Genomic DNA, 24,480 nt, shown 5'->3' on the forward strand with positions numbered 1-24,480 from the left:
AATTTTCTCATTTGAACTATGTTCACGATGTAACTCTGATGTGTGAAAAGCTGCATGTGTGGAACACTGGTCCGATGTAAGAGAGGGCCTGATGGCCCTAATCTGATCAGGTTAAATAAATAAATAAATAAATATAAACTTCTTGTCCTGTGCTTAAGTACTTAAATGTTCCTTCTTTCATCACCCCCCTCCCCCTCCCCTACCCCTCATTTTGAACTATGTTATATCGTTAACTTCCAGTACTTAGTCAAATAGTGGTAAGATTATTGCTGCAGAGGGTAGCTTTGCCTTCAGATAGATGATAGGTATCCCACTGGGAAAAGAAATAAAGCTACATTTCCCTCAAATACAGCTGTTAAATACAGAAATGAGAGCCGTGTTTTCAGCAAGCAAGGGCCCTGTAAAAACACCTTTGGCAGAGCAAGTTCCATTCTGTGACTAATTTATATTCCAAATACTCTAAATGCACAAGTCATTGAACAGCGCTGTACAGAAACTTTTGCCTCAAGTTCTATTTAGATGCTAACCAATTTGAAAGTATGAAAATATTCATTTGTTTACTATACATTTTTACACTTTGTAATAGGCCAGAGAACATTTTACCCCTTCCAGAAAACATTTTCCTTTTTCTTTTTTAGTTGATTTCTGAAACTTATTTTTCTCAATTATCATTAAACAATAACTTATACATACCATCCCTTCAAGTCCATGGGGTAGCAACATCACCAGACCAGACTGCCGCACCCACTTGGCCTGGCCTGAAGATATAAACTGGTCAATGATGCATTGTGCTGTATTGTTGAAATCTCCAAATTGGGCTTCCCAGCAAACCAATGCATTTGGATTTGTCATAGAATATCCCAGTTCAAAGCCTGAAATTATGTATTTTATTATACAGGGCAAAGGCCACTGAAGATGGAGGTCATAATAAAAGAACTGAATCTGTAATTATGCTACTACTGAACTTGAAATGAATCTACGCTGATTACATAGGAGCAGCATGCAAATTCTTTTCTCAATAACTGATGCTGTTCAATGAGCGACGTACAAATCTTTCAGCAGTTTTTTTTAACTATAGAGAAGATTAGGGTTACAAATTCCCACAGGATCATCATCATCATCATCATCATCATCATAAATGTTAGTCACACCAATCATTTGACATAAATTTAAAGTTATTAACTTACCCAACACTCCAAACTCTGACAAAGAGCTATTACAAACAATATAAGGACCCTGATCAGGGTAAATATGACACAGAGGTCTGTATGTAGCTTTATCAACTTTCTGGTGGTGAAGTACATGGTGTCTGTGACTGCAAAGTAAAAGAAAGGACAAAATGAATGAAAGGAACATCAATTTTATGGAGGGTATTGGTACTACTACTATCATTACTCTCATTACCACCACCATCACCACCACCACCACAACAACAACAACAGTGGTAGAATCAAATCATCCGCATTTAAGGAAGTTCTTAGAGAGATACCTGAGAACTTAAGCAGAAAATCCTGGTAATATATGTTTGGAACATTCATTTACAATATGTTACCAATTTTTGAGGGAGATATACCAGGGGGACTCTAGCAGAACATTATGATGATAAATTTTTCGAATATTCATTTACAATATGTTATTAATTTTGGAGACAGACAGCCGGGTGGAACATTCCAAAAATGTATTATTGGCAAACAAAGCTAAACACTAAAGATGCCTGGAAAGAGCAACTAAGAAAAAACATCTCTGCAGAATTGCAAAGATTACAACTCACATCCACATGAGGCAATTAACTAAAAAGAACATATCTTAAACTACATGGATAATAAATCACATTTTTTAGATATTTTTGTACGTTACTGGACCATTCTCTGACTTCATCTCCTACCAAGGGCACAAATATCAAGCATTTAAGGTCCTTTTGATGTTCCAGGTCAAGGCAGCCAACTATTTAGTATCAAAAGTCCAAACGAATAACAGCCTCTCCAACTGAAGGGTGGAATGACAATTTTCTAATGTGGAACAAGTATCTGTAACAATCCAGCAAAAGTCTGCATCTCATGAATTACACCAACACAACATCCTTGTTTCAATTTTCAAACAATGGAAAATCCAAGATAGACTGCAACAATATTAAGAGAAGGAAAGTTGCTACTCAACATATAGCGGAGACTCTGAGTCGCACATAGGCACAACAAAAAAAAAAGTCACTCACAATTATAGCTTTCATCTACATCTATACTCCGCAAGCCACCCAACGGTGTGTGGCGGAGGGCACTTTACGTGCCACTGTCATTACCTCCCTTTCCTGTTCCAGTCGCATATGGTTCGCGGGAAAAACGACTGTCTGAAGGCCTCTGTGCGCGCTCTAATCTCTCTAATTTTACATTCGTGATCTCCTCGGGAGGTATAAGTAGGGGGAAGCAATATATTCGATACCTCATCCAGAAACGCACCCTCTCGAAACCTGGCGAGCAAGCTACACCGCGATGCAGAGCGCCTCTCTTGCAGAGTCTGCCACTTGAGTTTGTTAAACAACTCCGTAACGCTATCACGGTTACCAAATAACCCTGTGACGAAACGCGCCGCTCTTCTTTGAATCTTCTCTATCTCCTCCGTCAACCCGATCTGGTACGGATACCACACTGATGAGCAATACTCAAGTATAGGTCGAACGAGTGTACTGTGAGCCACCACCTTTGTTGATGGACTACATTTTCTAAGGACTCTCCCAATGAATCTCAACCTGGTACCCGCCTTACCAACAATTAATTTTATATGATCCTTCCACTTCAAATCGTTCCGCACGCATACTCCCAGATATTTTACAGAAGTAACTGCTAAAAGTGTTTGTTCCGCTATCATATAATCATACAATAAAGGATCCTTCTTTCTATGTATTCACAATACATTACATTTGTCTATGTTAAGGGTCAGTTGCCACTCCCTGCACCAAGTGTCTATCCGCTGCAGATCTTCCTGCATTTCGCTACAATTTACTAATGCTGCAACTTCCCTGTATACTACAGCATCATCCGCGAAAAGCCGCATGGAACTTCCGACACTATCAACTAGGTCATTTATATATATTGTGAAAAGCAATGGTCCCATAACACTCCCCTGTGGCACACCAGAGGTTACTTTAACGTCTGTAGACGTCTCTCCGTTGATAACAACATGCTGTGTTCTGTTTGCTAAAAACTCTTCAATCCAGCCACACAGCTGGTCTGATATTCCGTAGGCTCTTACTTTGTTTATCAGGCAACAGTGCGGAACTGTATCAAACGCCTTCCGGAAGTCAAGAAAAATAGCATCTACCTGGGAGCCTGTATCTAATATTTTCTGGGTCTCATGAACAAATAAAACGAGTTGGGTCTCACACGATCGCTGTTTCCGGAATCCATGTTGATTCCTACATAGTAGATTCTGAGTTTCCAAAAACGACATGATATTCGAGCAAAAAACATGTTCTAAAATTCTACAACAGATCGACGTCAGAGATATAGGTCTATAGTTTTGCGCATCTGCTCGACGACCCTTCTTGAAGACTGGGACTACCTGTGCTCTTTTCCAATCATTTGGAACCTTCCGTTCCTCTAGAGACTTGCGGTACACGGCTGTTAGAAGGGGGGGCAAGTTCTTTCGCGTACTCTGTGTAGAATCGAATTGGTATCCCGTCAGGTCCAGTGGACTTTCCTCTGTTGAGTGATTCCAGTTGCTTTTCTATTCCTTGGACACTTATTTCGATGTCAGCCATTTTTTCGTTTGTGCGAGGATTTAGAGAAGGAAGTGCAGTGCGGTCTTCCTCTGTGAAACAGCTTTGGAAAAAGGTGTTTAGTATTTCAGCTTTACGCTTGTCATCCTCTGTTTCAATGCCATCATCATCCCGGAGTGTCTGGATATGCTGTTTCGAGCCACTTACTGATTTAACGTAAGACCAGAACTTCCTAGGATCTTCTGTCAAGTCGGTACATAGAATTTTACTTTCGAATTCACTGAACGCTTCACGCATAGCCCTCCTTACGCTAACTTTGACATCATTTAGCTTCTGTTTGTCTGAGAGGTTTTGGCTGCGTTTAAACTTGCAGTGAAGCTCTCTTTGCTTTCGCAGTAGTTTCCTAACTTTGTTGTTGTACCACGGTGGGTTTTTTCCCGTCCCTCACAGTTTTACTCGGCACGTACCTGTCTAAAACGCATTTTACGATTGCCTTGAACTTTTTCCATAAACATTCAACATTGTCAGTGTCAGAACAGAAATTTTCGTTTTGATCTGTTAGGTAGTCTGAAATCTGCCTTCTATTACTCTTGCTAAACAGATAAACCTTCCTCCCTTTTTTTATATTCCTATTAACTTCCATATTCAGGGATGCTGCAACGGCCTTATGATCACTGATTCCCTGTTCTGCACTTACAGAGTCGAAAAGTTCGGGTCTGTTTGTTACCAGTAGGTCCAAGATGTTATCTCCACGAGTCGGTTCTCTGTTTAATTGCTCGAGGTAATTTTCGGATAGTGCACTCAGTATAATGTCACTCGATGCTCTGTCCCTACCACCCGTCCTAAACATCTGAGTGTCCCAGTCTATATCTGGTAAATTGAAATCTCCACCTAAGACTATAACATGCTGAGAAAATTTATGTGAAATGTATTCCAAATTTTCTCTCAGTTGTTCTGCCACTAATGCTGCTGAGTCGGGGGGTCGGTAAAAGGAGCCAATTATTAACCTAGCTCGGTTGTTGAGTGTAACCTCCACCCATAATAATTCACAGGAACTATCCACTTCTACTTCACTACAGGATAAACTACTACTAACAGCGACGAACACTCCACCACCGGTTGCATGCAATCTATCCTTTCTAAACACCGTCTGTACCTTTGTAAAAATTTCGGCAGAATTTATCTCCGGCTTCAGCCAGCTTTCTGTACCTATAACGATTTCAGCTTCAGTGCTTTCTATCAGCGCTTGAAGTTCCGGTACTTTACCAACGCAGCTTCGACAGTTTACAATTACAATACCGATTGCTGCTTGGTCCCTGCATGTTCTGACTTTGCCCCGCACCCGTTGAGGCTGTTGCCCTTCCTGTACTTGCCCGAGGCCATCTAACCTAAAAAACCGCCCAGCCCACGCCACACAACCTCTGCTACCCGTGTAGCCGCTTGTTGCGTGTAGTGGACTCCTGACCTATCCAGCGGAACCCGAAACCCCACCACCCTATGGCGCAAGTCAAGGAATCTGCAGCCCACACGGTCGCAGAACCGTCTCAGCCTCTGATTCAGATCCTCCACTCGGCTCTGTACCAAAGGTCCGCAGTCAGTCCTGTCGACGATGCTGCAGATGGTGAGCTCTGCTTTCATCCCGCTAGCGAGACTGGCAGTCTTCACCAAATCAGATAGCCGCCGGAAGCCAGAGAGGATTTCCTCCGATCCATAGCGACACACATCATTGGTGCCGACATGAGCGACCACCTGCAGATGGTTGCACCCTGTACCCTTCATGGCATCCGGAAGGACCCTTTCCACATCTGGAATGACTCCCCCCGGTATGCACACGGAGTGCACTTTGGTCTTCTTCCCCTCCCTTGCTGCCATATCCCTAAGGGGCCCCATTATGCGCCTGACGTTGGAGCTCCCAACTACCAGTAAGCCCACCCTCTGCGACCGCCCGGATCTTGCAGACTGAGGGGCAACCTCTGGAACAGGACAAGCAGCCATGTCAGGCCGAAGATCAGTATCAGCCTGAGACAGAGCCTGAAACCGGTTCGTCAGACAAACTGGAGAGGCCTTCCGTTCAGCCCTCCGGAATGTCTTTCGCCCCCTGCCACACCTTGAGACGACCTCCCACTCTACCACAGGTGAGGGATCAGCCTCAATGCGGGCAGTATCCCGGGCAACCACAGTTGTAGCCCGATCGGGGGATGCGTGGGACGAGCTGGCCGTCCCCGACAAACCCCCATCCGGACCCTCACAGTGATGCCCATTGGCAACAGCCTCAAGCTGTGTGACCGAAGCCAACACTGCCTGAAGCTGGGAGCGAAGGGATGCCAACTCAGCCTGCATCCGAACACAGCAGTTGCAGTCCCTATCCATGCTAAAAACTGTTGTGCAATGAACGTCTGAACTAATCTACAGAGAGCGCAAACAAATCGACACAAAATTTAAATGGTTATTAAGATACGAGATTGCCTAGTAAATGCAGTAATGCTGCCACTTGTGCACTGCTGACGCACTGCTCGGCGGCGGAAGGAGACTACGCGATTTTACACTATTCAGGTACTAAAACGCGATGCTACAACTCTCAAATACTATAATACGCCCGAAATTTATGAATTAAACAATGCAAGTACCAAAAACACGCAAAGAAATTAAGAATTAAACTATGTAACAAATGAGTGAGCTAGGAGTATACGACTTGCTGCTGCAGCTGCTTATCCAACGGCGGCAGGGAGCACACTGCAGGCATTAAGGTGTTCGTCAACAATAGATACACACGCACCCCCATGCAAACACAACCCTCACGCACAACTGCAGTCTCACGCAACTGCAACCACACTGCGAGCAGCAGCACCAGTGTACAATGGGAGTTGCGACTGGGTGGTGGTAAGGAGGAGGCTGGGGCAGATAGGGGGAGGGATAGTACTGTGGGGGTGGCGGACAGTGTGCTGCAGGTTAGACGGGGGGCAGGGAAGAAGTGGGGAGGGGGGGACGGGGGAAGTAGCGGAAAAGGAGAAAAATAAAATGGCTGATTGTGGTGGTGGAATGACGGCTGTGTAGTACTGGAATGGGAACAGGGAAGGGGCTGGACTGATGTCTGTCCGCCACCCCCATCATACTATCCCTCCCCTTCCCCGCCTCAACCTTATCCTTACCCCAACCCAGTCGCCACTCACATCATGCACTGGTGCTGCTGCTCGCAGTGTTTTTTGAGTTGCCTGAGACTGCAGTTGTGTGTGTGAGTTGCGTTTGTGTGAGTGCACATATGCGCGTGTTTGTGTGTATGTTGTTCATAAAGGCCTTAATGGCCGAAAGCTATAATTATGAGAGTTTTTCTGTTGTGCCTATCTGCGACTCAGCATATCCGCTATATAGTGAGTAGCTACTTTCCTTCTCCTAATATTGTTACATTCCAACCTCTTTTCATTTTGAAGTTCCCAATGTAACTATAGGTGGATGAAAAATAAATGCAGCAAACATTCCAAAAATCAATAAATCCGGACAAGGCGAATCCCATTTGCTTTCAGGATATATTTAACTGTAATCTCTGAGGTGAAGTTGCATACCTGAATGTGCCTCTCTCCACATCTTGTCCACTCAAGCGTACATGGATTCCTTCCTTCAGCAGTGAACCAAAAGCCATTCCTTCACCAAGAGCCCAGTCAACTGTTCTTGACTCCACCATTTCCATTCGTGCTTTCAATATACGTTCCAAACCTAAACAAAGCATAATAAATATTAATGCAATGATTACTATTTTGCCAACAGCAACAAATGAAAATAAAAAGGCTGTGAAAACTACAAGACATACAGTAAACAGCATCAGTGGATAGAGCCTCTCCAAACTCTCATTTACAATATGTTATTAGTTTTGGAGCACCATTTGTGATGCAGCAAATGTCAATATGTGCATACGATTCACTGAAGTCACTGCTGCTGTGGTCTCCAGGAGAGCACAATGAAAGCAGCCCGCCTTGGAAAACATCGATGCGTTGCCTATCAGCACGGGAGGTGCATGTTCATTCAAGGCAAAAATACAGAGCAGTTGATTTGTCTACTTGTTCTGATACACCTGCCTACCAGTGGTGAGTTCTCCAACAAAACCACAGCACATATGACAAATCTAAACTTTTAGAAACTGAGGTACTTATTAATAACCCCATATATTTATTTGGTAAATTCGCATTTGATTACACATTTTGAGATTATCATCCGTTACATCACTACAGTTAAATTAGTCACAGAACAAACTGAACACAAACTAAAAATCAGTCTTAAATCACATGCAAAATTGAATGAGTAAATTACTCAGGACCTGACAGAAGTTCAATGAGGCACATCACACTTTCGTTTCTTTCATTTAGATCGGAAAGTATAATGATTCTGCTTGCACACCAGGAGTAACATTAGCCAGCACAGACATCAATTCATATGGTGGGAGGAGCAAGGGGGTGGGGGGGTTCAAAGCTGAACACCCGTTGGTGAAAGAGGTGAGGCCTTGTAGTGTGAGTGCTGTCAACACTGACAGAGGAACGTATGGAGCCCAAGCATTGAACCTATATTACTGACAATAAGAAATTCTTTGCTGCATGTAAACTGATTGTGAATTGGGCATGTAGAAAATCCTCTGATGAATGAACTTTAACCATGTATGTTTTTTCTAAGTGTTTTGTACTTCAAGTAAGAAATGCACAAATGTACATGAACATTATAAAAAGACTGGAACACGAGCAATGATGTATGAATTTTTACGGTTGTAACTGAATCTAGAAAGGGAGTCTGTCACTGCCACACCATCATGTCTATATTGCACAGATTGCAAGTATTGTGTGACACCACAGTGAGAACTGTTTTTTTATTGTTGTGCTATAATTTGCAGAAATAGTCCAAGGGACATGAAGTTAAGGATGGGGCTGCACCAAGGTTAATTTTGGAATGATAATGTTAATTAGGTGTCTCCAGAATAACTTCCACACAATACCAGATTGTACAAAAGATTAATAAGAGACTTAAGTGTGGCTTTAAGCAATGAGCCGGTTGTCTTCTAAAATCTGTCGACTAGTGAGGAATTTTGCAACGTAGACATGCTTTAACAAACACAGCCCCAACTAACCACGAAAATCACCATAGGTATCAAAAAGTCTTTTCTTATTTTGAACTATTACAACAGTCTGTCACCATCATACTTGTGCTCTCAGACAAATAATCCATGTTTAAAAGTTGAACCAATATGTTCAACTTCTTGTTAGGCTGCCCATCGAACATTTAACATTTCCATTAAATGATGAGTGGTCTTCCTTTTAATAACAGCATTGTATCAAAAGCAGAATTAATTTGAGAATACTATAAAATTTTGAGACTGGACTTTTGATCAGTACACCTTCCAGACAAAAAACTTTTAGTACTGCTACCCCCCCCCCCCCCCCCCCCCAAACACACACACAGCACAGTTGTCCTAACTTTTGGAACTATTAGTTCCTTCCTCAAGAAAGAAAAAGTGATATCTTGGGCAATGTTATACAGGAAGGGCACATCATTCAGACCCAGAATGAAAGGGAGCAAATTACTGGTCCGTCTCATCCCTCATCCTATAGTCACAGTGATCCACCCTCCCATCAATTTTTTCCAACCTTCCCAACCTATCCCTCTTTCCTCCTCAAGTAGTACCTAACATTTCTGAAAGGTAGGATAATTTTTTTATACTCTGGCCTTGCTAAAACCATCTCAGCTCTTTCCTCAAGGTAACATCTTGAGAAAGAGAGAGAGAGAGAGAGAGAGAGAGAGAGAGAACATTATTGAATAATTTAATACAAACCTCTATGTATTTCGAATTCTGCAGCATTTGGTGGTGGTGATGACATTTTCTTGCCAATGTGAACCAGGGTGTCCTCCTTGACACCAGTTGGAGATACTTTCAGTGGATCTTTGCCTTCAAAAAAACCAGACCATGGAGAATCAAGCCAGTCCTTATACTTTATGTGCGTCTCTTTTCTCGCATTTTCCAAAGCATCTTCACATATTTTTTCATATTTGTCACGAACATCCTGGAAATAAAGTTAACCTTGTTTCACGTAAATACCATGATAATCTTTTTGTGTCTTTTATTGGCTGTTTACTCTTTGAAGCCAATGGTTGTCATCTGTTGAATCTTTATCCAGGAATTTCACAGTACAGTAGTGTAGCAGCTAACAATGTAGTAGAACTGGAAAGATTGAAAGAATCTACTCACCAAGCAGTGGCACGAGAAATTGCATACAAAAGTTAAGGAAATGTGCAACCTTCTGGAGCCAGTGGTCCATTCTTCTGACAGATAGGTTGAAGGGGAAGGAAGAAGGATGAAGGGAAGAGACTGGCAAGCTTTAGGGAATGAGAAGTGTTCAGAAAAGTTGGCCTGAATCCTGCATCAGGTTAGACTTAGTGGGTGGGATGAGAAGGAAAGACTGATTGTTGGATGTCGCACAGAATGAGATTTGAAAACATAAGGGTAATAAGCAAGACGGAGGTTACTGACAAAACATTGTACACAGTGATAGTCCCGGTAATTCTGAACAAAAAATGTTATACGAACATAGGTCCGCAAATGCTTCATTAGGGAGGTATGGGTATTGAAAGGAACTTCAATTCTGCAAAACTGATGTGCACAATGTGAACGTATATGCAATACAACTGGACTGTAATGTGATTTTCTTGAAAACAATGTTACAGAGAAGTACAGTTATGTTACACAATTTTACATAATGTTTATTTACTTTGCATTTAGTACATAATGCATTACAACATGCATGTTGCATGTATTCAGTTGAAAAATATGTACCATATCTTTTGCAAATGGCTTTAACACTTATCGTACAGATGTTGTAAAGTTCACAGAACAGGTTTGAATATCCCACCATTAACGTCAATGTTATGTTGCTTGTTCAGTTGCCTGTGGTTGGTTCCTAATCAATTCAGCAGTGTCCAAGATGCGATGAAGCAGTTCATCTTGTGTATTTACCTTCACTTTGTGCACTTCTGATTTCATCCAACGCCGCAAAACAAATCTAAAGATATAAGGTCAGGTGATCTTGGAGGCCAGTTAATAGCACTGCCATGGCCAATCCAGCGATTAGGGTGGGTGCATTTGAGATGGTCCCTCACACGTAAGGTAACATGTGGAGGGGCACCGTCACATTGAAAGTTCATTCCGGTTCGCTTGGCTAAAGGAACGTTTTCCAATTGTTCCACAAATGAATTTTCCAAAAAACGTGAGTATCTCTCTCCCAATTGCTGATTGATAACAAATGGACCTACCAAAAGGTTACCGATCATGCTGCACCAAACATTTATCGCAAAATGAACTTGGAAATTGATAGCCACTGAAGCTTTATTTTCCCGTGACCATCAATGATTATTGCGTGTGTTGTTTATTCCACGTCGTGAAAACTGGGCTTTGTCAGTGAATAGTATATATGGAAGCAAATGACTATTCTCAATTATCCAGTGACAAGAGTTGAAGTCATTGGATACTGTCGCCAACATAGACATTTTGGACATGCTGTATGCGAAATGGATACAGGTTTTCCGCATGTAACGTTTCCCATATACGTGTGGACATGCCCGCTTGAACAAAAAATGTCTGTTGCATGCAAAGTGATAAACAGTTTGGTAAACACCCTGTGATCAGGTAATCATCAAGTCAGAAAGCGCCTGTGGTATTCCTCTCTTGCAGTGGTAGCACTACCTTCGCAAAAGCCGTAAACATACAACATATCTGCATATTCCTCACTACTCTAGATGTGTGGCATTGTTAGCAGTGCTTGTACAAACACAGTGAAAATCATACACTACACAGCTAACCGATCCATCGCTGGTACACTACACAATGCGGCTAACACGGCACAATTGCAGAAACAATGGGTGATTGTACTATGTATGTCACATAACCATAATATGTGGTAGGTTGCTTAGCGTAAACATGGCATGTACCCATGCACTGTTTGCAAGAAAATCATGTTACGGTCCAATTGTATTGGGTATACGTTCACACTGTGCAATCGATTTTGCAAATTAAAGTTCCTTTCAATACCCATACCTATGTTCATACATCATTTTTTCTTCAGAATTGCTTATACTATCACTGTTTAAAATATTGACCTTTCCTCCCCAAACATCCTGTATAGCAGACATGTTAGACATGGGAGGTGGGGGGGAGTGTAAAAAAAAAAGGCAAGACAGAAAATAAAAGATATAGAAATCTAAAAGGTAGTAAAGAAAGGAATAGTGACTAAAAGAAAATTTTGAGATCTAAGGTGTTAATGTAAATTAAGGCCAGGTGGCTGGCAACCAAGGGCGTGTTGTAATGCCAGTTCTCACATATGAGCTACTGAGAAACTGATGTCAGGCAGGAGAATCCAGATAGCACAAGAGGTAAAACAGACACCAAGATCATGACTCATGTTGCAGAGTATGTTCTGTAACAGGACAATGTGTGCTGTCAGTATACCCCCTTTTCTATGTCCATTCATCATAACTAATGACTTGGTGGTTGTTATACCAATGTGTAAGTCTGAACAGTGTTTCAATTTACTGGTACACAGCATCATGTCTCACAGATAGCTCTCCCTTTGATTGTATATGTTTTGCCAGTTACTGGGCTGGTGCAGGTGGTAGTAGGAGGGTGCATAGGGCAAGTCTTACAGCATGAGTAATCATAGGGACTGGAGCCACAGGGTAAGGAAATGGGTGCAGGAGCAGCATAGAGTCTGACCAGGATACTGTGGAGATGGGGAGGGGGTAGGCGTAGTGGTGGTGAAGCTATTGTAGGTGTGGTGGGAGGAAAAAAAAGTCAGGACAGAATGGACCCCACTTCAGGGTGTGATTTCAGTAGTTTTTTGGATGGATCAGCAGTACCAGGATTGGATATGATGTCCCAAGGAATCTGCTTTTGAACAATGGGTAATTTTGTCCAGTGAAGACTGAATTGACAATGATGGTGCTTTGTTGTAAAGAGTCTGCATGAGATGGAACGTTTGACATGGAAAGGATGGCAACTGTCAAAATCTAAGTACTGTTGCTTGTTAGGAGGTTTAATATGGACAGAAGTGTGTAGCTGAACCTCAATGAGGATGAGGTCAATATCAAGGAAAGTGCCATGGGATTTGGAATAGGTCCACGCGAAATTGAATTGGGAGAATGTATTTAAAGATCATAAAACTTTTAACTAGTCAGCCTCACCATGAATCCTTATGGCAAAGATGTCATCAATATATTTAAACCAAACCAGGGGCTGAATGCTAATAGATCCCAGGAAACCAAAAAATTGGCATAGGAAGGAGCCATCCCGACTCCCATTGCCATGCTTTTGATCTTTGTATGTGTATGCCCATCAAAGGTAAAGAAGTTATTGGTAAGTATAAAGTTGATCAAGGTGAGCACAAGGACGTTATAGGTTTGGAATCAGGTGGGTGCTAGTTCAGGTAATGTCCAGTAGCAGATACATCATGTACATGGGGAATATTGATACAGAGGAAGGTTGCATCAATGCTGACAACCAAAGGAGTGGGAGTGGGATACACACAGATTCCAGGCAATCTGGGAAATGATAGATTTCTTTAACATATGAGGGGGTCTTTGTACAATAGATTGCAGATATATGTTTAGTGGGTACACTGAAGCCAGCAACTATGGGACTGCCAGGGTGACTGGGTTTGTAGATCTTAGGAAGAAGCTAAGTGCTAGGTTAGGGTGGGGTAAGAAGTTCTATGGACTGACGTATTAGACCTTGTGTGGGCCAAGCTTGGGAACCAGCCCTGGGTCTAATTACAAGAAGTTCAGCAAACACCAATCTGGCGATTAGGGTGGAACAGGGCAGCAACATCAATGCTACCACAGACGGGAATGCAATCATCTCCGTGACTGCTGACGAGTGCCCTATGGAGGGAACTGCTTGCGGTGGGTGGGGATATAAATCAGCTGCATGCCCTCAGGAGCTCAGTTTGTCCGCACACCCAATGATAGCGACATTTCTTACCATGGACTGTTCGAACAACAAACATTCCAGGAGAAACTGAAGAATCACAGAATAATTATGCCTCTTAGAAAAGTGCACAGGATGAATAACTTTTCCCATTTATTATCCGACAAAGGAATTAGACAATGGAACGAAAAGGATGGTGGATACACCTTACTATAACACTGTACAATGGCTTGCAGTGTGCGACTGCAGAAATGTGTGTACACAAGCTATTCTCAATTTCTCTTGATGTATTTCAGTGGTTGATGCACGAAAGTTTATTGTATGGACACTGTACTCTGACAACTCCTGCGGATAGTTAAACTGAGCACACAGTCACAAATTATGTTGAATATACATTTCAAGAGAGATACAAATGACCAAAATTCTTGATAATTATCAGAAAATGTGCATGAAAAATATACTTTCAAACTCTCCTTCTTCCAGCTGCATGCCTATTACATACTGTACAAAAAAATTATGGACCTTCATCTCAACAACAAATGAAACACACACACTGTATCACATGGGCTGGCAGTGCTGCTCACTAACCTAGTCTCAAAATTAAGAAAACTATTTTCTTGCCAACCAGTCCTTTGTCATGGCAGTTTAGTTAAATGGAAACATTACGTGTTTCTAGCACTAAAATCTTTATTTGGATAATTTGCTACTGACTGGTTTTCTGTAATACATCAATCTCAAACAGGAATCTTGTAAAGCATTTGTACACCGTGTGCATTAATCTCTTACACATGCCAGATTGCAGAAAGTGTATGTTGTACCACTCAAGTATCTGCAACCACTTGTACATACAGGTGACATAATACACCAAATTGTATACTTGCAAAAATGCAAGATAACATAATGCAATACAGATTTTTTTGACACAAGCAGACAATTTGTTTTAAGAAAATTATATTTGTAAATGCAGGTATATTCTAAGCTGAATTGATATGTCGGCTGACAATGGCATCTGACAATTTAATGAGTACCTATAACATAAGCAATCCGAGAAACTACTTAATTTACAATAAAGCAATCTCAATAACAATTAATAATTTACAGGTATTTACTTAACTTTCAAATCGTAAGAAGGGTGAAAGAAGTGACTGTAATTAACAACATTTCATATGCTTTATTAGGTGAAATAACGAAAGAAAATTTAAACTGGATGACTGGAAACTTGCTGTACATACCTGAAGCTAACAAGCTTATCACACCAATGGCAATGGGAAATCACAATGGGTATAATCTTGAGCTACATATTAATTTTTGGTCTAGCAGGTTTAAATGCAAAGAAGACAAAAGAAATGACAATTTGCCTAGGGGGAACAGGAAGTAAGAAACCTCCGGGAACATGTGAACAAGGTGACTAGAAAAGAATTTAAAGCAGACAATGGAAAACACAAATTTAGTCAAATTGGAAAATGAGCTATGATAGAATAAAAAGGGGTTACAAACAGAAAGAACAGCAGACAATAGAGAAGAACATCTTGAAAGACAATTCCCTTTTTTTTTTTTTTCAATCCTGTTATACAATTGCTAGCAGCAATGCTTCAGAACTGCTAAATATATATGGGAATGGATATGCATTACAATCCCCACACTCTGCCCATCTCCTTCTACCTCCATCTTTGCTCATCTCCTCCCCCTCCTCTGACCTTAAGATTTTGTTTGTTGTTATGGAGACGCAACCTGGGAACTTAAATCACTTAAAATGAATGGGTAAATCAGTTGTGACAACTGGTCTACGGTGTAACAGAGAGATCTTTCTAGTTGTTGGATTTGTGAGGACAGCAGTTTCAACGATAGTATTTTGTATAGTTTTAATCTGCGAAAGGGTCAGCTTACAAAGTTTCAGATGATTCACACTACTTAATAATATTACAATTATAAGCCAATAAGATATAAATAAATTGTCATTCAAAAGATATATGGCATATGTCCATCTGAATGTTTATTAGTATATTGTGTAAAAATTTCAAGTAAATTGGCTAAGAGCTCTGAGATTTTTGGTAACATTTCCCCTTTAGACAATATATGTAGCCTATGTTCATCTGAACATTAAAGTAGGGTGCAAAAATTTGATGCAAACTGGTCAACTACTTTTCAAGGTTTTTTGTAATAAAGTTAAACAATGACTTGTCCTTATGTAGTACCAGAAATTGTCATTTGTACCATAATGACCAGATTTCAGCTGTTTTCCATTATCAAGTGCATATGTCTGTACTCATAAATTTGCATAATCACTGTTCATGGGTGTATACAAATGCTATATCCGTCATATTAATATGAAACTGGTTATAGTAAACAAAAACACTATAGCACTAATGTTTTAAAGTGGTGATGAACAGGAACATTGTTCTCACTTGTTTACTACAACCAAAATTATGTACTTAAATACACACACACACACACACACACACACACACACACACACACACACAGGAGATTTATGGCCCCCCACAGTGGAAAACAGAATTATTGTTCATTGCATCACACTTAAAAATCTAAACAAATATGGCTCATCGTATGACGGGTAAAGTATAAAGTGGCACCAGCTCTCAGGGATTTGTAGGAAGTAATACTTTCTTGCAGTAATCCACAGGAATTAAATTTACACAGTTTGACTGTTAAAATTACAGTTATAACCCAAACACTGGGACCAGTGAGAATTCACAATATCTACTGAAATATTCTGAGGGGGAACTGGGGCCACTAAGAGTTATATAGACTGTACTGAAACTCGTGTTTTGAGTTATATACACTCTCTCAATATAACATGAATGTTACCAAATTATTGTTTTCTTTTGACAAAATATAGTGTTTTCATCCAAGAAAGTTACCTTTCAGCTTGACAGAATATCGCACTTGATTTAAAAGATATAAATGTGGTGAAGAGCAATCTACATATTAAAGACACTGATTTGTATCATCTCTGTTAGAGGTTAGACAGGGTGCTTTATTAGATTACTTTTTTTAACACTCTAAACAATACAATTTAAGGTGTAATCCATTTGACCATGGCATAACAGCCAGGAACATTTTACAAATTGTGACAATTCCAGCCATGGAAGTTAACATTTCGCAATATGCTTTGTCTACACAGAATCATTTCCAGTATAAGTGATCCATTCAAAGTGCAAACTAAGTATTGTCATCACTGCAGAAAATCTTTCTCCTGTAGCATCTTCTATGCCTGTCAATATTGTTCCACAAACAACACAGAGCACGGTCACCTAGAATACAGGAGGCCACAATTACGAAATAAATGCAGGTGGGCTGTGAGCGATGGTATCACAGGCAATTCTTGCTGCACCAGTTTCATAAAAGCTCATTTATAAGGACTCTCACATTCAAATGTGGAACTTATTTTTACTCATAAAAAGGAAATTAAATTAAAGCAGTAAAACACTTACTATTATTACATCACAGATTGCCAGCATTGAGAAGTGGTTCGACGTACATCAGCATGTACTAACAGCTTCCAAATGGAGCTGTAGCTCTCTAATCGTGAAACTGTAATTATCATATTTGCCAATGTCTGTAAGCTCCTTAAAAACTTCCATTTTGATGGTGTTTATGACACGAGATTTATTTATTTTTGTTATAAATGTTTGAAAAACTGCTAAATTCAAAGATGAACAATATTAAATTTGAGTTTCCCAAGGGGCGGGGAAAAAAAATTCAATACTCAAAACATTGCCACAACAGTTTCTGTGGCTAAATAACTACTTATAGTAGCTTCTACCCCCCCATGAACCATGGACCTTGCCGCTGGTGGGGAGGCTTGCGTGCCTCAGCGATACAGATGGCCGTACCGTAGGTGCAACCACAACGGAGGGGTATCTGTTGAGAGGCCAGACAAACATGTGGCTCCTGAAGAGGGGCAGCAGCCTTTTCAGTAGTTGCAGGGGCAACAGTCTGGATGATTGACTGATCTGGCCTTGTAACATTAACCAAAACGGCCTTGCTGTGCTGGTACTGCGAACGGCTGAAAGCAAGGGGAAACTACAGCCGTAATTTTTCCTGAGGGCATGCAGCTTTACTGTATGGTTAAATGATGATGGTGTCCTCTTGGGTAAAATATTCCGGAGGTAAAATAGTCCCCCATTCGGATCTCCGGGCGGGGACTACTCAGGAGGCCGTCGTTATCAGGAGAAAGAAAACTGGCGTTCTACGGATCGGAGCGTGGAATGTCAGATCCCTTAATCGGGCAGGTAGGTTAGAAAATTTAAAAAGGGAAATGGATAGCTTAAAGTTAGATATAGTGGGAATTAGTGAAGTTCGGTGGCAGGAGGAACAAGACATTTGGTCAGGTGATTACAGGGTTATAAATACAAAATCAAATAGGGGTAATGCAGGAGTAGGTTTAATAATGAATAAAAAAATAGGAGTGCGGGTTAGCTACTACAAACAGCATAGTGAACGCATTATTGTGGCCAAGATAGACACAAAGCCCATGCCTACTACAGTAGTACAAGTTTATATGCCAACTACCTCTGCAGATGATGAAGAAATAGATGAAATGTATGACGAGATAAAAGAAATTATTCAGGTAGTGAAGGGAGACGAAAATTTAATAGTTATGGGTGACTGGAATTCGTCAGTAGGAAAAGGGAGAGAAGGAAACGTAGTAGGTGAATATGGATTGGGGATAAGAAACGAAAGAGGAAACTGCCTGGTAGAGTTTTGCACAGAGCACAACCTAATCATAGCTAACACTTGGTTCAAGAACCATAAAAGAAGACTGTATACATGGAAGAAGCCTGGAGATACTGACAGGTTTCAGATAGATTATATAATGGTAAGACAGAGATTTAGGAACCAGGTTTTAAATTGTAAGACATTTGCAGGGGCAGATGTGGATTCTGACCACAATCTATTGGTTATGAACTGCAGATTGAAACTGAAGAAACTGCAAAAAGGTGGGAATTTAAGGAGATGGGACCTGGATAAACTGAAAGAACCAGAGGTTGTACAGAGTTTCAGGGAGAGCATAAGGGAACAATTGACAGGAATGGGGGAAAGAAATACAGTAGAAGAAGAATGGGTAGCTCTGAGGGATGAAGTAGTGAAGGCAGCAGAGGATCAAGTAGGTAAAAAGACGAGGGCTAATAGAAATCCTTGGGTAACAGAAGAAATATTGAATTTAATTGATGAAAGGAGAAAATATAAAAATGCAGTAAATGAATCAGGCAAAAAGGAATACAAACGTCTCAAAAATGATATCGACAGGAAGTGCAAAATGGCTAAGCAGGGATGGCTAGAGGACAAATGTAAGGATGTAGAGGCTTGTCTCACTAGGGGTAAGATAGATACTGCCTACAGGAAAATTAAAGAGACCTTTGGAGAGAAGAGAACCACTTGTATGAATATCAAGAGCTCAGATGGCAACCCAGTTCTAAGCAAAGAAGGGAAAGCAGAAAGGTGGAGAGAGTATATAGAGGGTTTATACAAGGGCGATGTACTTGAGGACAATATTATGGAAATGGAAGAGGATGTAGATGAAGACGAAATGGGAGATAAGATACTGCGTGAAGAGTTTGACAGAGCACTGAAAGATCTGAGTCGAAACAAGGCCCCAGGAGTAGACAACATTCCATTTGAACTACTGATGGCCTCGGGAGAGCCAGTCATGACAAAACTTTACCATCTGGTGAGCACGATGTATGAGACAGGCGAAATACCCTCAGACTTCAAGAAGAATATAATAATTCCAATCCCAAAGAAAGCAGGTGTTGACAGATGTGAAAATTACCGAACTATCAGTTTAATAAGTCACAGCTGCAAAATACTAACGCGAATTCTTTACAGACGAATGGAAAAACTGGTAGAAGCCGACCTCGGGGAAGATCAGTTTGGATTCCGTAGAAATGTTGGAACACGTGAGGCAACACTGACCTTACGACTTATCTTAGAAGAAAGATTAAGAAAAGGCAAACCTACGTTTCTAGCATTTGCAGACTTAGAGAAAGCTTTTGACAATGTTAACTGGAATACTCTCTTTCAAATTCTGAAGGTGGCAGGGGTAAAATACAGGGAGCGAAAGGCTATTTACAGTTTGTACAGAAACCAGATGGCAGTGATAAGAGTCGAGGGCCATGAAAGGGAAGCAGTGGTTGGGAAAGGAGTAAGACAGAGTCGTAGCCTCTCCCCGATGTTATTCAATCTGTATATTGAGCAAGCAGTAAAGGAAACAAAAGAAAAATTCGGAGTAGGTATTAAAATTCATGGAGAAGGAGTAAAAACTTTGAGGTTCGCCGATGACATTGTAATTCTGTCAGAGACAGCAAAGGACTTGGAAGAGCAGTTGAACGGAATGGACAGTGTCTTGAAAGGAGGATATAAGATGAACATCAACAAAAGCAAAACGAGGATAATGGAATGTAGTCAAATTAAGTCGGGTGATGCTGAGGGAATTAGATTAGGAAATGAGACACTTAAAGTAGTAAAGGAGTTTTGCTATTTAGGGAGTAAAATAACCGATGATGGTCGAAGTAGAGAGGATATAAAATGTAGACTGGCAATGGGAAGGAAAGCGTTTCTCAAGAAGAGGAATTTGTTAACATCGAGTATAGATTTAAGTGTCAGGAAGTCGTTTCTGAAAGTATTTGTATGGAGTGTAGCCATGTATGGAAGTGAAACATGGACGATATCTAGTTTGGACAAGAAGAGAATAGAAGCTTTTGAAATGTGGTGCTACAGAAGAATGCTGAAGATAAGGTGGGTAGATCACGTAACTAATGAGGAGGTATTGAATAGGATTGGGGAGAAGAGAAGTTTGTGGCACAACTTGACTAGAAGAAGGGATCGGTTGGTAGGACATGTTTTGAGGCATCAAGGGATCACAAATTTAGCATTGGAGGGCAGTGTGGAGGGTAAAAATCGTAGAGGGAGACCAAGAGATGAATACACTAAGCAGATTCAGAAGGATGTAGGTTGCAGGAGATACTGGGAGATGAAGAAGCTTGCACAGGATAGAGTAGCATGGAGAGCTGCATCAAACCAGTCTGAGGACTGAAGACAACAACAACAACAACAGTGGCTTCTAGCGGCATTTCTTGGAACTTCCTTAGGCTTTGCCCCTGAATCTGTACCACAGACACATTTTTGGACTATGAAAATTGGGAAGAAAGGTCAGCTTGCATTTGGGTAAATAACGGTAACTTATAGAAGAAGAAAATCTTTCTTAACCGTACTTTAGCAATATAATTTTTATTTCAATAATTATGTACAGTCAAACTCTCTGTAAACGTTACTTATGCTATAACTGTCTTGCTGTTCGTAAGTACCGTGAAAATGGATGACACTGCTTTCTGCTCCGTAGTGAAACACACACGTGGAACACCACTAATGACTAGAAACAAGTTGTTCTTAATGTTTCCATAAAACTATAGAGAAAAATCAGCCTTGAAGTTTTTTGAGAAACAGTATGTACTAAATGTAAGGGAACAAAATTTAATCATAAGCATGGCGTAATCAGTAGCAACATAGATTAATATACGGGCATGGTGGCAGACAGCAATTCAAAACTTGTTGGAGAGTACAAATCTATTTTATTTTCTGTTCGGGTTGAATACCTAAAAATATTTAAATATGAAATTCATCAAATATGTGGTAAGTAAGAAAAAAAATGAAATGATTGTATGGCATTGTTGGCCGGGAGACCCCATGCGGGGTGTTTGGCCGCTGAAATTGCAAGCCCTTTTTCTGTAGCTGACGCAACTTTGGCGACTTGCAAGTCAATGATGATGAAAGACACACAACACACAGTCATCTCGAGGCAGAGAAAATCCCTGACCCCACCAGGAATACAACCCGGGACTCCATGCGCAGGAAGTGAGAACGCTACCACAAGACCACGAGCCGCAGATGGTAAGTAAGAAAAATGCATGTCTTTTAGTTTCTAATAACATGTCACACGCAAAATTCTGGTTTTCACTGAAAATACACATTCTTAATTATCGATCTTTTACAAAAGATTGTTGAAGTTAAGAAATCATTACAGAATTAAAATGTTTGGAGAAAAATGAGAAATCAAATAGTCTTTGTTTGAATATGCCCAACGTTTTGTAGAACGGATGTGGTCTCTCACGAACCAGAGTGATAAGCATCGTAGAAACATAGAAAACAATAATTTTCAGGGCATCGAGCACACACTACCCTTGCTGCATTTTTACTTGTGCCACATCAACACTGCAATCTGAATCCAATAAAACTGACCTAGAGCAAACTTAAGGAATTTGTTGCGAGAAATAACAGGACATTTAAGTTGCCAAACATAGTGGAACTAATGCACAAAGCTTTGTAATATATCACTGCCGAACAATGGCGAAATGCAGAACAGCCTGTCATACAAGAGGAAGACATGTGGACTTATTGGTGGCTTGGGATTCTGTTGCTGGTCGCCTCATTGCCAACATAGCTGTACTGAAATGAAATGTATTCCTCGAAGTCCGATATGGAAGAAGTTCTGAGATTACCAGATGACTGACTGTAACACCTTCAGTGGTTCAATATTTAGCAATGTGGTAAAATCCCATCAGTGCATTTTTGCGCCGCACATAGGTCACGCCGTCATTCTTATAACTCTTGTTTTTAATTACAGTACTGTTTTAGCTATAATCAAGAGCGCGTTGTTTTCCATCCAATCACTTGCGAAGCGTATCGCCTGAGTTTTACCACACATTATTTCCTTCTGTTTCAAAATTAAATGCCATTCAAAGCTATATTGTTCTCTGCTCGTCACTTTTTACGTCTTTACTGCAACTGTTCGCATCACTGCAGGTTAGTTGGATCACTTGTCTGGCCAGTGCTGTCGAAGTCAAATGCGCCGGTAAAGCTGTTGCCCCATATTATTGCTGAATCTATGTTTGCATAACGCACAGCATAAAACTTATCTTCATTATCATACCTCACTATACTCGAGACAGCTTGGCCTCCGCTCCATGTAGAACAAAATCCAATGAGGTTCCAGCAAACGTGGAAGAATACACAGTGCAATGTTTACATAAGGTTTATTCTTATGATCAACCGAGTATAAGAGAGGCAGTCTGCCTGGTCCCCTCCTCCATCTGTGTGCAGCTATTATTAACTTTCTAACACCTCTGCTCCCAACCCCTTTATCCATTCTTCTGTGATTTTGATGACTTTGGATAAATATTTCATTCTTCCATTTTTCTTGAAACTCTGTGTTGAGATATTGTGTTAACTTTTGTTTGTTGCTGTTATAGTTATACTTGTCTGGTAGTATCGTATAAATATACTATACATTATAGACAACACTTACCTTAACCTCTTCTGCCGTAACAACGCCTTCATTTATTAGTTTATCTGCATATTTGTCCAATGCTGGTGGTGTTTTACGGATCTTGCGATACATTAATGGTTGGGTGAACATGGGTTCATCAATTTCATTGTGGCCATTGCGTCGGTAGCAGACCTATGATAGCAAAGAGAAAACACATACATCTAATAAACACTACGACAAAAGCAGGAAATTAATAAAAACTCAATAACATAAAAGGAGCCTACCTACATACAATGAAATGACCATAAGTGATTAGACTCCTGTGCTGCAACTTATAATGTTAAGTCTTTTGGTAATGGTATCAATCACAGCACAAAAGGATTGCAAGTGACACAGAAACCAATGAATGTGTGCTGAACAGAACTGTAGTGCCATATTAAATGTTTCAATTAATTAATGTTGTGAAACATACAAGAGAACAAATGTGAACATTTTCATGCTCTACCTAATAAAGCATTACAACTGATAATAACTCAAGAGTTGGTACAGTGATCCAGCTTGCACATTTGGCTATTATGTCAATGAATAGGGTCGGAGTGATTGGAGGGGGGGAGGTGGACAGTTATACACACACTGACCTTATGAAAAAAATAAATAAGTAATAACTATTGTTTTATCTAGACCTGAATCGTAACCACACACAAATCAATTTAATGTTTTGTACAGTTTCTGGAAAACACAACAGCAGATTTATTCTACTTACAATATCAATTACAACATCTTTGTGGAATGTTGCTCTCCATTCTGCAGCAATTTTACACACATGCATTACAGCTTCAGGGTCATCTGAGTTGACATGGAAGATGGGTGCATTTACCACCCTGGCAACATCTACAACATAATTTAATAGTTAGACACAGAATGTATTATACACACCACTAACAGATACACACAAAAAAGTAACAGAATACATACCAGTGCAGTATGGGGAGGACCGTGAATGCCTTGGGTCGGTGGTGAAACCAATCTGATTGTTGACTACAATATGAATGGTTCCATGTGTAGTGTAATCAGGCAGATCTGACAAGTGAAAGGTCTCATACACTATGCCTTGACCACAGAATGCAGCATCACCATGTAGCAGCATGGACATAACCTGGTAGAGGAATGTAAAGCATATTTACTCACTTACTTTTTTAAGTAAAAGATAGAATTTTCTGTAGCAAAAGACGAATTTGATGTTCGAGTATCTTTATATTCAAACAGAACAGACATGAAACAATGTTCAAAATATTTCACCAAACAATCAAAAATTAGTACATAAAGTAACAAGAGTATTATGGGAAGGCCAGACTGCTTCACACCACAGAGGATGCACCAAGTTGCAGAAATGTACAATGAAAATACTGCTAAACATTTAAGCTTTTGGACAAAAAAGCCAATCTTTAGAAATAGAACAAACAAACACACACACACACACACACACACACACACACACACACACACACAGGCGGCCACTGTCTCCAACTG

General features: G+C 40.5%; 1 protein-coding gene across 16 annotated transcripts in view; it reads right to left on the minus strand.

The window, feature by feature from the left end:
• Positions 1-24,480, minus strand: part of LOC126100846 (2-oxoglutarate dehydrogenase complex component E1-like) — a 199,304-nt gene that overhangs the window by 55,438 nt on the left and 119,386 nt on the right. For 2 of the 16 annotated variants that reach the window (XM_049911515.1, XM_049911501.1), the window contains exons 9-15: positions 23,926-24,106; positions 23,714-23,841; positions 22,990-23,142; positions 9,522-9,750; positions 7,273-7,423; positions 1,188-1,315; positions 694-872 (exon numbers count right to left, since the gene is read on the minus strand). The exons of 8 other annotated variants lie outside the window; for them this stretch is intronic. In XM_049911515.1, the coding sequence (XP_049767472.1) occupies positions 694-872; positions 1,188-1,315; positions 7,273-7,423; positions 9,522-9,750; positions 22,990-23,142; positions 23,714-23,841; positions 23,926-24,106 (1,149 nt within the window). The remainder of the gene's footprint in view (positions 1-693; positions 873-1,187; positions 1,316-7,272; positions 7,424-9,521; positions 9,751-22,989; positions 23,143-23,713; positions 23,842-23,925; positions 24,107-24,480) is intronic. 6 more of the 16 variants (XM_049911505.1, XM_049911506.1, XM_049911503.1 and 3 more) reach the window with 6 other exon arrangements.

The sequence above is a fragment of the Schistocerca cancellata genome, chromosome 9 (assembly GCF_023864275.1).
Source record: "Schistocerca cancellata isolate TAMUIC-IGC-003103 chromosome 9, iqSchCanc2.1, whole genome shotgun sequence".
NCBI classification, from domain to species: Eukaryota; Metazoa; Arthropoda; class Insecta; order Orthoptera; family Acrididae; genus Schistocerca; species Schistocerca cancellata.